The 15,865-nt window shown below is 47.5% G+C and overlaps 1 protein-coding gene and 1 non-coding gene across 2 annotated transcripts; both read left to right on the forward strand.

The window, feature by feature from the left end:
- The first annotated feature begins 13,271 nt into the window (after window positions 1–13,271).
- TRNAT-GGU (transfer RNA threonine (anticodon GGU)) lies at window positions 13,272–13,343 on the forward strand. The gene has a single exon. It is a non-coding gene; the product is annotated as a tRNA-Thr (tRNA).
- Window positions 13,344–14,901: 1,558 nt separating this feature from the next.
- LOC105104516 (nanos homolog 2) lies at window positions 14,902–15,626 on the forward strand. The gene has a single exon (XM_064479256.1). The coding sequence runs from the start codon at window positions 14,943–14,945 to the stop codon at window positions 15,486–15,488; it is 546 nt and encodes a 181-aa protein (XP_064335326.1). The 5' UTR covers window positions 14,902–14,942; the 3' UTR covers window positions 15,489–15,626.
- Window positions 15,627–15,865: the final 239 nt, after the last annotated feature.

Consider the following 15,865-nt stretch of genomic DNA (forward strand, 5'->3'; position numbering starts at 1 on the left):
TCACATGCCTGGCCCCTGGCCACGTGTGTGTTTGCAACCCCGTGGTACATGTTTAATACCAACTTCCTAACATTTTGGAGGTGTCAGAGATGCAGCTGGGCAAGGGATGATGAGCCAGGCAGGAGGAGGGATGAAGTTGGAGGTGGAGAGACAAAAGACGTAGGTTAGGGGGGAGGGTGTAGCTCAGCGGTAGAACACGTGCTTAGCATGCATGAGGTCCTGGGCTCGATCCCCAGTACCTCCATTATAAATAAATAAATACATACCTAATTACCTCTCCCCACCAAAAAAAAGAGAAGTTTAGGGGGAGGCCAGATGTGGTGGTTTTCGTGTGACCAGGGCACCTTGCTTCCTCTGGCTGGTCTTAGTCTCCACATCTGGAAATCACCCGACCAAGCTGTATTTACCTTCTGGAATATTCCAGAAGGATTTTGCAAGAAAAATCACCCCCTTGGTACCTGACACAGGGGAGATGCTCAGCACATGGTGGCCACCGGCGTGAACCTTCCAGCTGAAAAATAACAATAAAAATTATTCTAGAGGGGGTTGGGTATAGCTCAGCGATAGAGGACATGCTTAGCATGCATGAGGTCCTGAGTTCAATCCCCAGTACCTCTGTTAAAAAAAAAGCAAACAAAAAACAATGATTCTAGTGAAAGACAGAAACCAAGAGAGGCGATGGGAGGTAAAAGAAGACTGAGGTGAGGACAAAGTATGAAACAGACTGCAGTGGGGGTGAGAAGGGCAGACATGGAGAGGAGTCCTCAATTCCTTGGGGTGTAGTTTTTCATTCATTCACTCATTCATTCATTCATTCAGCAGACATTTATTGAGCAACTACTATGTTCTCAGACATGGGGACATGGCAACAACCTTGACAAGTCACAGCTCTCGTGCGTACAGCCTAAGAGCCGTATCCCCACCTCTTAGCACGTAGCAGATGCTCAAAAGTCTACCATCCCTTGCACCACAGACATCTCTGGTCCTGGCCTGTGACCCGATATTCAAAAATATCACCAAGCCAGGCCCATTTTCAGAAAAAGTAAATAAATTTTCCACCAGGAATCTGGGACCTTGGAAGAGTCTGGGGGGTGGGGGTAGGGGAGGTGGCGTTTGGTCTCAGTTCTGCTGTGTGACTTTGGGAAACTTGGATGACCTCTCTGGCCCAGGAGATGGAAAGGAAAAGAGGTGAAATCAGGATGCAGGTGAGTAATGGGGCATTCCTAACTCCCTCAAAACCTCCAGATCTTCTCCCCTGGTGGGGGGGGGGATTGCAGAAGTAGGGGGGCTGCAAAGAGGAAAGAGGTGAAGAAAGAAGATGGAAGCGTCGCCTGGAGGAGAGAGCTGCCCCTAGAGAGGGGGCTGGGGTGGGAGGAGGAGGGAAGGAGGGAGCTGGGGTGGGTGTGGGGTGGTCTCAGCAGGGATCTGAGAGGCCATCGCACATTACAGCAAGATCATCAAGAATGAACAGAAAAAGGTGGAAATAGACCGGCAGAGAGAGAAAACAAGCACAAACAGGAAAAGGAAAAAAGGCAGAAACAGGACGGAGATCGAGATAAGGCTGCAGATTTAGCACATAAAAATACAGTATGTCCGGTGAAATTTCAATGTCAAATTTAAAAAAGCCCATTAATTTTCTTAAGTAGATCCCATGCAATATTGGGGCCATCCTTCCACTAAAACGTTAGTCGTTGCTTATGTTTAAGTGTTACTGGGAACCCTGTATTTTATCGGGCAACCTTAGAGGGAGGAGGACAAAGAGATCTGAGGGGCCGCAGCAAAGCCAGAACCAGTCCGAGGAGCCAAGGCATCCAAGTCCACTACTTGGGATCCTAAATCTGGCACACATAGCTCACAGCCGCGCTCTCTCTGCCCCTGGGTCTCCCCCTCTCTCTGCCTCACCCTCCCCAGCTCTGTCTGGAGAGGCCTCCTCTCTCTGATCCCTCCACTCCTCTTAGCTCCTCAGCCTTCCTCTACCCTCAGGAATCTGCGTCAGACATCAAAAGCCTTTGAGTCCCCCTTCCCAAGTCCTCAAAGGGGCTGGTCTTTGAGGGTAAGACCTTAAGGGGAAGTGACAGAGAGGTGGGGATTACCTTCGGGGTCACTACTCCTTCCTCAGTCAGGGCTGTCGAAGTTGGGGCTGGGACTAGGCATTGGGAAAAAGAGACATTCTGCCAGAAAAATGCTCCTTGGGGATCCTGGCAAGTCAGGGACCTCCCCAACATCCCCTCCATCCTCCTGCCTCCAACTGCTGTGCCTTAGTTTAGTTGCTGAAGGGTCCTCTCTACCGACACTCCCACTCCAGCATTCTGGGGAGGGCTCTATACTGCTCCTCTCTGCCTCAGTTTACTTTCAGTATTTCTGAGTGTCTGTCTCAGCACATCTTCCACCTTTCCATCTCTCTCTCTCTCTCTCTCTTTTTTTTAAATTTTATCCACTGTATTCCTACAGAGCTCGCTCTCTCTCCTTGTCTCTGCTGGAAGGTGGAGTCTCTGTACACCACTCTGGATCACTTTTCCTGTTTCTGCCTGCCTTTGTATCTCTTTCTCCCCGTGTGGGTACTCATTATTATCGGCCAGTCACAGCAGACAGGATCCACTCGGGCCAGTGTAAGCAAAAAGGGATTTATTAAGGGACACAGACAGAGCCTGTCAAAAGAAACAACCTCCAGGGCACTCCCAAATCCACCACCCAGAAAGGGCTGCCCCAAAAACTGCTGCTCCACTCTGCGATCAGGAAGTTAATCACTGGCCCCTGAACACCACCACCTCACTGAGATCTACATTGGCAGAGCCTCGTGGCTGTCTCTCAGCCAGCTTACCTTGGTGGGAAATGCAAGCTTCCCGCGGAGGCATCTGATTGGTGGAACTTAAACCTCCATCCAGAATCCCTCCAACCACATGGCATTCTGGGAAATGCAATTTTATCTTGCCGGTCTCTGCAGTTCCAGGAAAGTGCCATGGGAGAGTAGAATAGACACTAAGTGGAAAAGATGTTGAGGTTACCCATTGGCTCCCCATTATTGCACGCACTCTCTCTGTCCATCTGTGTTTCTCTGGGCACGTGTTTCTCACATTCAGTCTTTCTGTTCGTCTCTGGTTTTTGCCTTTTTTCACTGTCCAGTTTTGTTTCAGTCCTTTCTCTGTCCTCTTTTTCATCGCTGGGTGCATGATCAGTGCCAAGCTTCATAGCTTCCCTGCCTCACCCTCACCTCTTTCCCTAGTTTCAGCTCTAGTATTTAGGGAGTCTTTCTCTTGACCCACACCCTATTCTAAGCTGAAGCAGAGACACAGTGCTATAGGGAGGGAAGATATGGGTGACCCCTGGCTCAGTGGACAAGCCAGGAAGAGGACCCATGCTATGGCATTTCTCAGCTGCTCTCCCTGCAGGTGGGAAAATCCAGCCCCCACAGGTGAACAAGATGAACTGAAACAGTTTGGTGAGTTCCTGGCCAGAGCTGGAGTGGCCACGAGGGTTTGGAGACAGAGCCCGGCCCTTCAGCTGGCCAGATGAAACTGACAGCTCAGCCTGCTTTCCTGGAAGCTGTGGCAACCTCAACCCTCTCCTCTACTCACTGTTCTTCCTCTTACCCAATGACCTCAGACCTGCAGAGAAATAGAACTGCATTCTTCTCAGAAAGTACATGGTTATTCCAAAAATATTTATTATGTACCTACTATGTGTCAGGCACTGTTCTAGACACTGGGTAACAAAAGAGGCAACAAATTTCCCTATCCTAGGGTGCTTACACTCAACTGGGGGAAAGAGGCAACAAGCAGGGTAAATAACTAAAAATTATATAGTATACTAGATGATAATACATATCATGAAGAAAAATGAGGCAGAGAAGGGAAATAGAAAGTGCTGGAAGGGAGGGGCATTGCAACTTTCAATAAGGGGAATGGAAAGGCTTTACCGAAAACATGACATATGAGTAAGGACCTGAAGGAGAAGTGGGAGTGGACATGTCGATATCTGGGGAAAGAGCATTTCAGGCAGAGGGAATAGCAAGTGCAAAGGCCCTGGGGTGGGATGTGCCTGGAGTATGTGTGGAATAACAAGGAGGCAAGAGTGAGCAAGGGGAGGGTGGGAGGAAATGAGGTCAGAGGGGAGACAAAGGGGGCCATATTATTTGGGATCTTGGGGGCCAATATGGGACTTTGACTTTTACTCTTAAAGAGACAGAAGCCATGGGAGGGTTCTGGCTAGGGATGTGAGCTGACTCCGGTTTTAACAGGATCCCTCTGGTCATCATGTAGAGAACAGTCTGTAGGGGACGGGGGCTAGGAGAGTGAAATAAATGGGAGGTGCCCAGTAAGAAGGTTACTATCAAAGTCCAAGTACAATATGATGGTGGTTGGACCAGAAGGTGGCTCTAGAGGTGGAGAAAAACAGCTGGACACTGATAGAATTAGAAAGTAAACCTGACAGCATTTCCTGGTAGACTGGATGTGGGAAGTGAAAGAAAAAGAAGTCAGAGATGACTCCAAGCCACATAAAGCTCTCAGGACTGGAGTTTGGTTCCAATTAGGAGTAGAAATTAAATCGGGCTAAGGCTAAGATTAAGGATCAGTAGCAATCAATATCAGTGGAGTTTGGTTTGGGGTTGAAAATGGTTCAGATTCAGGTAAAGATGACAACTAGCCGTGGTTTATGGGTTATAGACATGGTTAGAGTTAGGATAAGGTGAAGGCGAGGTATAGAGTTAAGATTCTGGTTATAGCTAGAATCACAGTCAAGGCTAGGACTGTGGCTAAGATTAGGGCTGGATTTGGATCTAGAACTGGATTGGGGTTAAAGAGACAGATAGAAGTGATCAGAGACCAGAGAGAATAAGGAGAGAACTCAGAGAGACTAGGGGACAGAGACCTAGAGAGAGAAGGGGACAAAGATCCAGAGAGAAAGGACAGAGACAAAGAGAGGGGGAAATGGAAACCTAGGTAGATGGGGAACAGAGACCAAGAAGGAGTGAGTAAAAAAACAGAGAGAGAAGGAGACAGAGATCCAAAGATGGAGGGAGGATCCAAGGGAAGAGGAGATGGGGGGGCAGCAGATGCCCAGAAGGGTAGAAGACAAAGGCCCAGAGAGAAAGACCAAAACCAGAGAAATCTAGGGAGGAGTGACTAGTACCAAGGTAGCTACTCCAACCGCTCAGGAGTACACAGGATGGCAAACGTAACACCCAATGGACACATAGTGGAAACTGGTGGAATTTCACCCAGCACACACTGCAAAATGACACACTGAATCGAGGTGGCTACCCTTCATGAACCCCCCAGCACAGTCTGGGCCCTATGCCCAGCACCTAACAAGCACCATCTTGAATAATCACAATGCCCTATGAAGGAGAAACTGTGATTATCTCCATTTCATGGGAAAAGGAGGCTCGGGGACGCTAAGTAACTTGCCCAAAGTCACCAAGCTAGTGAGGCATGAGGTTGGAGTTGAAACCATGCAAACTTCCCGAGCCACTGCCTTGATGTACTAAGACTCAAGTACTCCCACAGACCCCCAGCAGCAGACACGAGGTAACAAGCAACAAACGCACACTATGCACACCTGACTGGATGATCCTCCCTCCACACCCACCTTGCCAGCTGTGGGACCCCCAATCCAGCCACCCCTGCCCCAAGCCTGGGGTCCTCACCCAACCTACCAGTGACAGCCCCTGATTTGCCCAGCTTTCCTGGCAGATGCGGAGTCAAATAACCTACCAGAGTTTCTGGCTGGGCTTGAGACATCTGGTAAGACCCAGGATGGACTTTAGGGCATCCTTGACCTCTGAGATTGAGTTAACTTGGAGGCGGTCCTAGCCTAATGGCTAAAGCCAGAGAGACTCCAGGTTTGTCACCCTACCTTTGTCACCGACCACCTGTGTGACTATGGGAAAGGCAGTTATCCCGTTTCCCATTTTCCCATCTGGATAATGAGGATCACCAAGGACCTTCCCAAGATCTTCCTCTTTGGGTTGTTGTGAACACTGAGTTACCTGCTTACAAAGCATTCAGAACAAAGCATAGCATAGCCTAAATGCTCTGTAGATGCTAGTTATTACGACTAGCTGTGAGTCTCCCTTCACCTGTGTGAGGAGTGTGGTGTCGCCCAAACCAGACAGTCTGTACCCGAGAATTCCGTGAACCCTCTGAAGTCACACACAAAATTGCACACGTTTACATAGAGCTTGTACCAGATTCTGCAATGGTGAGAGACGCACAGAGAAAGACATAGACAAAGAGGTGTCCCTCTCCAGGCAAGGGTGAAAGGGACCTTGGACCACATTCCCTGCAACTCCCTGACCCAGTGGCTTCCCATGTAAATTCCTCACGACGCACGTGGTCTGCAAAATCCCACTCCATCCACCAGCCCACCAACCTGATCTTGAGGGAACCTAGGCTCAGCCTCACTTCTTTTCTCAACTTCCCCCCCATCCTGACCCGGAGCCCTCCCTCCGCTCATCAAACACAGCAAATTTTGTCTTGCCTCAGTGACATTTTACATTTGTTTTCCCCTTCTTTCCATTCAAAAGACCTCTAAGCATAGGGGTGTTGACATCCCTAATAACATCCTACCTAAAATAGCCACACACCCCACCTCACCCCACCCCAGAGTCTCTTTAGCAAATAACCCTGTTTTCAGACTCCGCATAGCACTTAATGCTATTCATTCATGCATTTCAACATGTCTTTAATGAGTGTATGTGCCAGGTGCTGCTAATTTAGGCACAGACACAGGAATAAACAAGATAAGCTCCCTATTCAGGGGTTCACATTCTGAACTTTGTAACTATTCCTTTATTTGCTGGTCTGTTGTCTTCCTGCCGCCACACCCCCAGCTAAAATGTTTTCTTGGTTTCTGTCTCCTCTCTAATAGCAGGCACTTTTAAAAATGTTAAAATGTATACTAAACAGGATATTCACAGAGTCTGAAAGTGTTATTCCATCAATTACTTGGTAATTACAAAGAGGAGAGGGCACATACACCCTGGTGAGTTCTAGTGTGTACTGCCTTAACCAAGAGTTGGAACTCAGTGTCACCAATGACAGGAAAACTGACATCGTGTGCCCCCAGGGGACATCCCTCCTAGCACAATAGCATTTATGCACTAAAACTGCTTGAAATGCTTACATCTAATTTTGCAGAAATATCAGACAAATCCAAACTGAGGGACATTTTCCTAAATACCTGGCCTTCTTAAAAATATGTATCAATATCACAAAAAAAAAAAAAAAAAAAAGGAAGGGGACTATTGTAGATTCAAAGAGACTGAAGAGATATTATACTAACTGCAGCAAGGATCCTGAATTGGATCCTGGATTTAAAGGAACACACACACATACACAAACACAACTGTAAAAGACTCTATTAGAATGCTGGAATGATTAGGAAATTTTGAACATATATATTTGGTGATATTGGTCATCTATGTTAAGTTCCCTGAATTGCCCCCCCCACACAAAAAAGAAATAATAATAATAAAATTTAAAATAAAAATAAATAAAAAACAAAGTGGAGGCATGCAAGATAGCCCAGCAGGAGGCCAGGAGAAAATATTAGAACCTGTTTCTATTGTTGATTTTTATCTGGTTCCTTTTTTCTTTCTTGATTTTTCAGGTGGTGTAAATTTATAAGGAACATAAAATATTAGTAGAGGAAACAACACAAATATATACATAATTTGTAAATAAACGTATCTGGTGTACTAAGTTTGAAAAAATTTTATTGATGCCATGAGGATTATGAGATAATCGGAGAAATTTGACCATTTGAGTTTTGAACACTGGATAACATTAAGGAATTATGATTGATATTTAGATATAATGTTGTATCATTATGCTTTAAAAATAATCTGTTTTCTAGTTACATACTGAAGTATTTATGTTTGAAGTGACACCATGGCTAGGGGAGGGTATAGCTCAGTGGTAGAGTGCATACAAAGTCCTGGGTTCAATCCCCAGTACCTCCTTTAATAAATAAACAAACAAACAAACAAACCTAATCCCACTTCCCCAAAGAAAAAAAACTTTTAAAAAAAGTTCTGAAGGAGAATTCTCAAATTTCAGTGTGCGTCAGAATCACTCAGGGTGCTGGTTAAAAATGAATTTTTTTTTTTTAATGGAGGTACTGGGGATTGAACCCAGGGCCTTGAACATGGTAAGCATGCACTCTACCTCTGAGCTATACCTTCCCCCCAAAAAGCAGATACTTTAAGACATCCTCAGAAGCATCTGCTTCTCTGGTGTGGGACACAGAAGGCTGCATTTTTAACAAGATCCCAAGTTCTTTCTGTTGGCCCTTGGACCACCATCACCCCACTGTACTCCCAAACTTGGAGAAACAGTGCCAAGGATTGAGATTCAGGAATTAGGAAACAACCCAGTCCTGATTACCTCTGACTGATGACCATTTATATTTAATTGTGGGATTTCTCCTAGCCCTGCCCACGTGCCAACGTGCTTAAAGAATATAACCCCTAGTGTAGTCTTATAGTCTGCAGAAGTGACTTTTAAGAATGTAGGTTGTATTCATTTGCTAGGGCTGCCACAACAAATTACCACCCACTGGATGACTTAACAAATTAATTTTCTCACAGTTTTGGAGGCTAGAAGCCCAAGTTATGGTGTCACCAGGTTGGGTTCCTTCTCAGGGCTCTGGACTTGCAGATGGCCACCTCTGAGAACTCTGTGTCCTCACATGGGCCCTTCTCTATGCACCCATGTGCCTGGCGTCCCTTTATGTGTCTTAATTTCTTCTTATAAGGACACCAGTCAGACTGGATTAGAGCCCACCCTAATGGGGGCCTCATTTTAATTTAATTACCTCTTTTAGCCCTACCTCCAAATCAGAATCACCCAGAGTGCCAGTTATAAAAGCAGTTACACTCTGACCGAAGGGCCTTTGCACTGGCTGTTCTTTGAGTTAGGGGCACTTTCCCCCCACATATCTACAAAGCTCCCTCTCTCACCACTTTTAAGACTCTTCTCAAATATCACCTCCTCCAAGAGGGCTTCCCTGACCACTCTCTATCTCCCTACACACTTTATTTTTTCTCCACAGCACACAGAATTACCTGACATACTATATTTCACTTGCATATCTTATTTGTTATCTATATAAAATTCCAGCTCCATAAAGGCAGGGATTTTTATATTTTTTGATCATTGCTTTATCTTTGGCACCTAGAACAGGGCCAGATGCATGTTAGGTATTCAGTAAAGGTTTGTTGAATGAATGAGCAGTCTCCACTTTCTGTGCCTGCACAGTCTCCTATCCTGCCTAGCACTCTTCGGTAAATCTTTAGCAAGGGAATAAAACTAAAAATAATGGCTAAAGTTCACTGTGTACCTATGCTAATGGCTACCTGTGTTGTTAGTTGTCAGCAGCCCCATAGTAGAGAGTCATCAGTGACCTCCCTTTTTGTGAAATGGGAGGACACGAAGCCCAGGGAAGTGACATCACTTGCTAAAAACCACGCATCTGGAAGTGGCAATGCCAAGATTTCACCCAAGCCTTCTGGCTGCAGCAGCCACATGCCCAACACCCGTGCCACGTATCACTTTATTGTGCTTCTCCGCCTCTTATTTCCATCTCTCTCTCCTGGAACCTCTGTCCCTTTCGATTCCTGTGAATGTGTCCCTCTTCTCTCTCTTCAGACCTGGATATGAGTCCAGGCTAACTGGATGACATGGACGGGAGATGTCACCTCCCTGGGCCTCAGTTTGCTGCTCTGTAAAATGGGGATATTATAACACTACTTGACAAGGTTGTTGTGAGGGTTTCGTGATATCACATGGGCCAGCATCTAATAAATAGAGACCACAATGACAATGACCATGACCTTCTTGGTCTCTGACAGTCTTTCTTTCCCTTGGTCTTCATCTCCCCTGTCTTGGTCCCTGCACAAGTGCATCCCTCAGTCCCTCTGGGAGTCTTTGCTGCCTCTCTGTGTGTCTTTCCTCCTCTTTCTCAGGGTTTCTTTCCTCCAGATTCCCTCTTGCTTCTCCTCCCCCTCTCTGGACCCCCCATGAGCTGTTTTCTGGCAGGTGTGAGACTGAGAGGGAAACTCACAAGTAAACAGGGCAGCCATGGCGTCTGGTCAGCAGAGAGTGGTAAGGCTTTGGCATGGGGGTGGAGGTTATGATCAAGTAAACACCAGGCTGATGAATTTCTTTGACTGTCCCTCAGTACATGGCAACAACCACACCATGGAAGAAAGCTTATCTGAGAAGGGTTGTCTTGCAGCTACTGATCCAATAAAGCACCACTCAGATGTGGGGGGGAGGAGGGTAGTCATGGCCCCAATAACAGAGTTCTAGAAGAAAACAATCAGGGAAAAAACAAAAAGAAAAGAAAAAGATAAACAAGGTCCTACTCTATAGAACAGGGAACTATATTCAATATCTTGTAATAGCCTACAATGAAAAAGTATATGAAAAGGAATACACACACACACACACACATATATATATCTGATTCACTATGCTGTATACCAGAAATTAACACATTGTAAACTTACGTCAATATAAAAAATTTTTTTGTAAGAAAGAAAATAAAACTCACAAGCAACAGAATCTGAGAGTCTCCAAACAATAGGCACAATTGTTAAAGGAAGTCATGGAGCCTCGAAAGCCGCTCCACTCCTTAGTCATTCTCAGATTCCCAGCAGATGCCTCAGCTGCAGCGACCAACACTGACTGGGTCCCTGGGGCCCGGCCCTGCTGCTCACGGGAAGCTCGCACCTCTCATGCTGGAGGTTTCAGCTGTGACTTTGTGGAAAGCACTTGGTGCAGAGGCCCCCTCACCCATCCTGGGTCCTCCCTCCAGGAGCCTTCTCCTGCCACATGGCGGACCTCGGTCTCTCCTGCCCTGGAATATGTCCACTGATGGCCAACAGCTTCTCCCTGTGAAAATCTATGTCACTCAGATCCCCTCATCCTTCCTGGTTTTCACCTCATTCTGTCCCTATGCCTGGCAAGTCCCTCTTGCTCCCTTGCTTTCTGTTGAACACCTTGGCAGGCTCTTCAGCCAGTCCTGGGTTCCAGTTCCAGCCTACCACTCATTGTCCATATAACCTTGGACAAGCCCCTCGGCCTCTCTGAAACGCCCGTGGCTCAAGTGTAAAATGGGGCTATTGCTAGACCCTGCTTCACAGGGTCTGGGGATGGTACAGGGAAACAGACGTGGGTATAGCCCTGAGCATAGTGCTGGCCCTGAGGAGATGCTCAGTAAATAAGTCCCCTTGAGATTATTGCCTTAATCTTGTCAATTATCATGGCTAACGTGTCATCAGCATATCCCACGAGCCAAGCTCTGTGCTGTCTGCAAACACAATTACAGTCCATGGCCCCTGGACGAGCACTGATGTCATTTCCTCTTGACAGATGAAAAAACTGAGGCTAAGAAAGATTAAATAATAAGCCCACAGCCACTCAGTGAGCAGGTGGTAAAACCTGGCTTGAACCCAGGGCTGATTACTGAGACATTACCCAGGATGCTACCCACCCAGTGAACTGTGGTGGGGGGGGGGTGGATTTTGTGCTCAAGTCACCCCACCGCCCAACCCCATGACCCCAATATTATAACACAGAGGTCTGATTTACCTCTTCAGGGAGATGAACAAGCAGAAAACCTCACAGCCCACCCTATGACCACAGGTGTACTTTTATTAATGGGTTTCCAGAAGTTACCTGATGTGCAGGTGAATCCAGGGACCTTGGCCGGGAACCATGGCTTTAAGAGACTGAAACTCAGATCCCTCCCATCTTGAGGCCTCATTTACATCTGAAAAATAAGAAAGTAGGGGAAACTTGACCAGGTGATCTGGAAGCCACTGGGTAGCTCCCAGATGCATTCATTTATTCATTCATTCTACTGAGTATTTATTGAGGCAATGTAGGGCAGTGGTTAAGGGCAAAGACTAGACTGGGGCAGACCCAAGTTGGAATCCCAGCTCTGCTGCCTGCCTGCTGTGTGACCACAGACAAATCACCTAACTTCTCTGAACATCAGTTGCTGCCTTTGCAAATCAGGAATAATAATGGTACTTAGGAAAGCAATGAGAGTTAAATGACATGAAGCACATAAACGTACTTGTGGAACAGCCTTAGCCCTGCCCTCACAGGCTCATGGTCCAGAAGGAGAGACAGACCCAACCCCAGTCAGTGATGACTCAGTGTAGGCAGGGCTGGGAAGGGGGCACTCAGAGAAGGCTGACCCAGCCTGAGGGTCTGGCGGACTTCCTGGAGGAGGAGACATTAGAGCTGAACAATAAAGAACACCATAAGCACTTAAGACACAGGAATCACCCATTTGAATGACTTATTATTGATCTGTGGACACTCATCCTGCTAACATCCCCTGACCTGCTCTGTGGCCGCCTGGCCCTGTGCTGGGTGATGCTGGGAACATCATCACCTGGGGCTGACCTCCTGGGGCTCACAGGTTACCAGTGAGGACAGACATCAAACAAGCCACTATCCAAATCATTACTTCAAAAGGAAATTACAGAGGGCTAAAATAGGAGTTTGGGATTTGCAATACTAACTACTATATATAAAACAGATTAACAACAAGGTCCTACTGTTTGGCACAGGGAACTATATTCAGTATCTTGTAATAACCTATAATGAGTAAGAATATGAAAAAGAATATATATATGTATAGCTGAATCACTAGGGTGAACACCAGAACTAACACAATGTTATAAATCAACGATGTTTCAATAAAAAAAACAACAACATATTTTTCCCCCAGGGAAAAAAAAAGAAATTACAGAAAGCTGGGAAATCACACCACAAAAAGACCTTTCCTCTGACATTCATAAATTCCTCCCTTTGTCCCCTCCCAACCTTGAGCCCATCCACAGAGATGATACATTCACTCAATGAGCATGTATTAAGCTCCTTCCGAAGGCAAGACCTAGTATCTGCCATCAAGGAGTCCTCAACAGACTTTGTTCAGACTTCACTCCCTGATCAGCTCAAGACAATGTGAACTGATGGGGATAGCCTCTATTCAATCGACAGCAACCAGAGGAGCATCCTAAAACATTTCTCATTTGCCCTTCCCCTGCTTTTACCCTTCAGTGGCTCCCTATTGCTCCGAAGACAAAGACCAATGGGCTGATACTGACCTACATCACGGGTGCTTAACCCAGTGAGACCTGACACCCACTTTATCTAACATATTGAGATGCCCCTTGAGGATTCTGAAATTAAGTTCCTAGGTAATAGAGCCCACCAACACACACATTTTATTTTTAAAATTGGGAAGGTGGGGGTATAGCTTAGTGGTAGGGCACATGCTTGGTGTGTACAAGGTCCTGGGTTCAATCCCCAGTGCCTCCGAAAAGGGGAAAAATAAAATAAATAAATAATAAAATAAAAATATAGTAAAAAAAAAAAAAAAGAAAAGAAAATTAAGATCATGTCCTAACTGAACTGCAAAGGAGAAATTAAAAGACAGCAATTTATAATAAAAAAAATTTATTTTCAGCCCATGTTTCCCGGGCTGGCCTCATCTGGGGACTCTCACCCCATTCTGGCCGCTCCAGCCCCCTTGCTGTCCCCAGACTTCAGGGCTCCATATCTCGTGTTCCTTTTCCTGGAAGACTGTTCTATGTGATCTCAGCTTCCGGTCACCTCTCCCAGCTCAGCCTCTCTCAGAGCACCCTGTCTGTGTAATCGGGTCTTTATGGGCTGCTGTTTTCTCATTAGCTGGCTAGACTGGTTGTTTGTGAAACAGGCACAGGGTAGATGTGCTCACTGCCAAGTTTCCAGCGCCCAACACTAGGGACTTCAGTGATTGGATGTTGAGCGGTCAGGGAGACCAACTGGGGACCACAGGTGGAGGAAGAATTCCTGGAGTTGGCATGGGCAGGAGGCCAGGCTTTTACTTGGTCCTGAAGCTCAGAAAGGATCTGGGAAAATGTGCCAGGCCAAGGGGGAAGTGTGGGCATTCTAAAGGAGTCTGCGTCACGCCAGGGTCCTCTTCTGCTTCTTAGATCAATTCCCAGTGTCTCTGGAGTCAGAGCTGGGTGTCAGTCCCAACTCTGCCATTTCCCTGCTGCGTGACTTTGAGTATCTTCCTTAACCTCTCTGAGCCTCATAGCCTTTCTAGAAAATGGAAACTCTGGTGCCTGCCTCCTTGAATGGTTATGAGGTTCAAAGAGACCCTTTTTCAAAAACATTGAACACTCCGGTGCATGCTCAAGAAATCTGTGTTGAATCAGTGACTCCTAATTCCAGATGTGACAAAAAATCAGGTTTTAATTCAAAAGAGATAGAAGAAGCATTTGCTTCGGAGTTGCGAGCCCTGGCTCTGCCACTTGCGTGTTGTGTGCCTCTGGGCCAGTAGGAGTTTTCCTCTCTGAGCTTCAGCAGCTTGTCTAGAAAATGGGGTAGTAGTAAAATGATTATAAATCAATTAAAAAAAAAAAAAAGAAAAAGGAATAGTAACTGTGTTACCCATGCGGAGTTGTTGTGGGAGTGAAGTCAGATCATGAAGGTAACTGTGGGAGCCCAGCGACCAGCTCATAGTCGGGGGCTGTTGTTGTTATTAGGAATGGCTCTAGAGAGGGCAGCCCCCAGCCTTGAAGGGAGGGGGGGTGGGGGAATTTGCAGACATGGGACTTTATTGACCAGATAAAGAAACTGAGGCCCAGGGGGAAGGGCCTTTCCAGATCACAGCACCTGGCAGTTAGAGCAAGGACGAGAGACGAGGGGAATGACCCCCTTCCAGTTATCCATGGGGGATTAAAGTCAGATGGGGACCAAGGGTGAGGAGTGGGCCCTTTAAATCCTAAGCTCCACCTTTGTTCAGAAGGGTCTTTGAGGAATATAAAAATGGGTGTAGTTCCTCTCTGCTTCAGAAAACCATCTGCTGCTCCAGTCCACGGGGGCCCCAGCCCATCTCTCTCCAGCCACCTACCACCCCTGCAGGCGGCCATGGAGTTGCCACCCTTCGACATGTGGAAGGACTACTTCAACCTGAGCCAGGTAGTGTCGGCCCTGATCCAGAGTCCGGGACAAGTGCAGGAGGCCCCAGGGACTGGGGAGCTAAGCCCTGGGGAGCTGAGCCCTGGGGAGCCGAGCACTGAGGAGCCGAGACCTGGGGAGCTGAGCTCTGAGGAGCCGAGACTTGGGCAGCTGAGATCTGGGAAGCCGAGACATGGGAAGCTGAAACCTGGGGAGCCGAGACCTGAGGCCCAGCAAGAGCAGGGACCGGGAGGGCGGGGCCCTAGTGAGGCCCTGGCCACCCTCTGCAACTTCTGCAAGCACAATGGGGAGTCTCGCCGCGTGTACACCTCGCACCGGCTGAAGACCCCGGGGGGTGTGGTGGTGTGTCCCATCCTGCGGCACTACGTGTGTCCCCTGTGCGGGGCCACGGGTGACCAGGCCCACACGCTCAAGTACTGCTCGCTCAACGGGGGCTATCAGTCTCTCTACCGCCGCAGTGGGCGCAATTCGGCCGGCCGCAAGGTCAACTGCTGAGGACCATGAGGTGCTCAGCCCCCGCACCCCCAGCCCTCCTGGTTCAGTCCTACCAAGTCCCTGGGCTCACCCACCTCCCATGGACTCACCCAGCCCTTTGGAATGTCTGACCTTCAGAGCTCCATCCCTGCTGGATCCTGAAACAATGGAGGCTATGGAGAGCCTGGCCAGCCCTGCCCCTTGGACCTCTCAGCCCTAAGGGTTCTGTCCTGGAGATATCCGTGGATTCTGGGTGCAGCAGGACCCCGGCCCCTGTGGCTCCTTCTGGGCCACGGTTCATGGATCTTTAGTCCTTCTGGGCCACCAGCCCTGCCCCTTTGACTTCTTAGCCCCTGGGGTTCCATTCCTTTTGGAATTCTTGGACCCTTGGCCCTACA

The sequence above is a fragment of the Camelus dromedarius genome, chromosome 26, assembly GCF_036321535.1.
Source record: "Camelus dromedarius isolate mCamDro1 chromosome 26, mCamDro1.pat, whole genome shotgun sequence".
Classification (NCBI taxonomy): Eukaryota; Metazoa; Chordata; class Mammalia; order Artiodactyla; family Camelidae; genus Camelus; species Camelus dromedarius.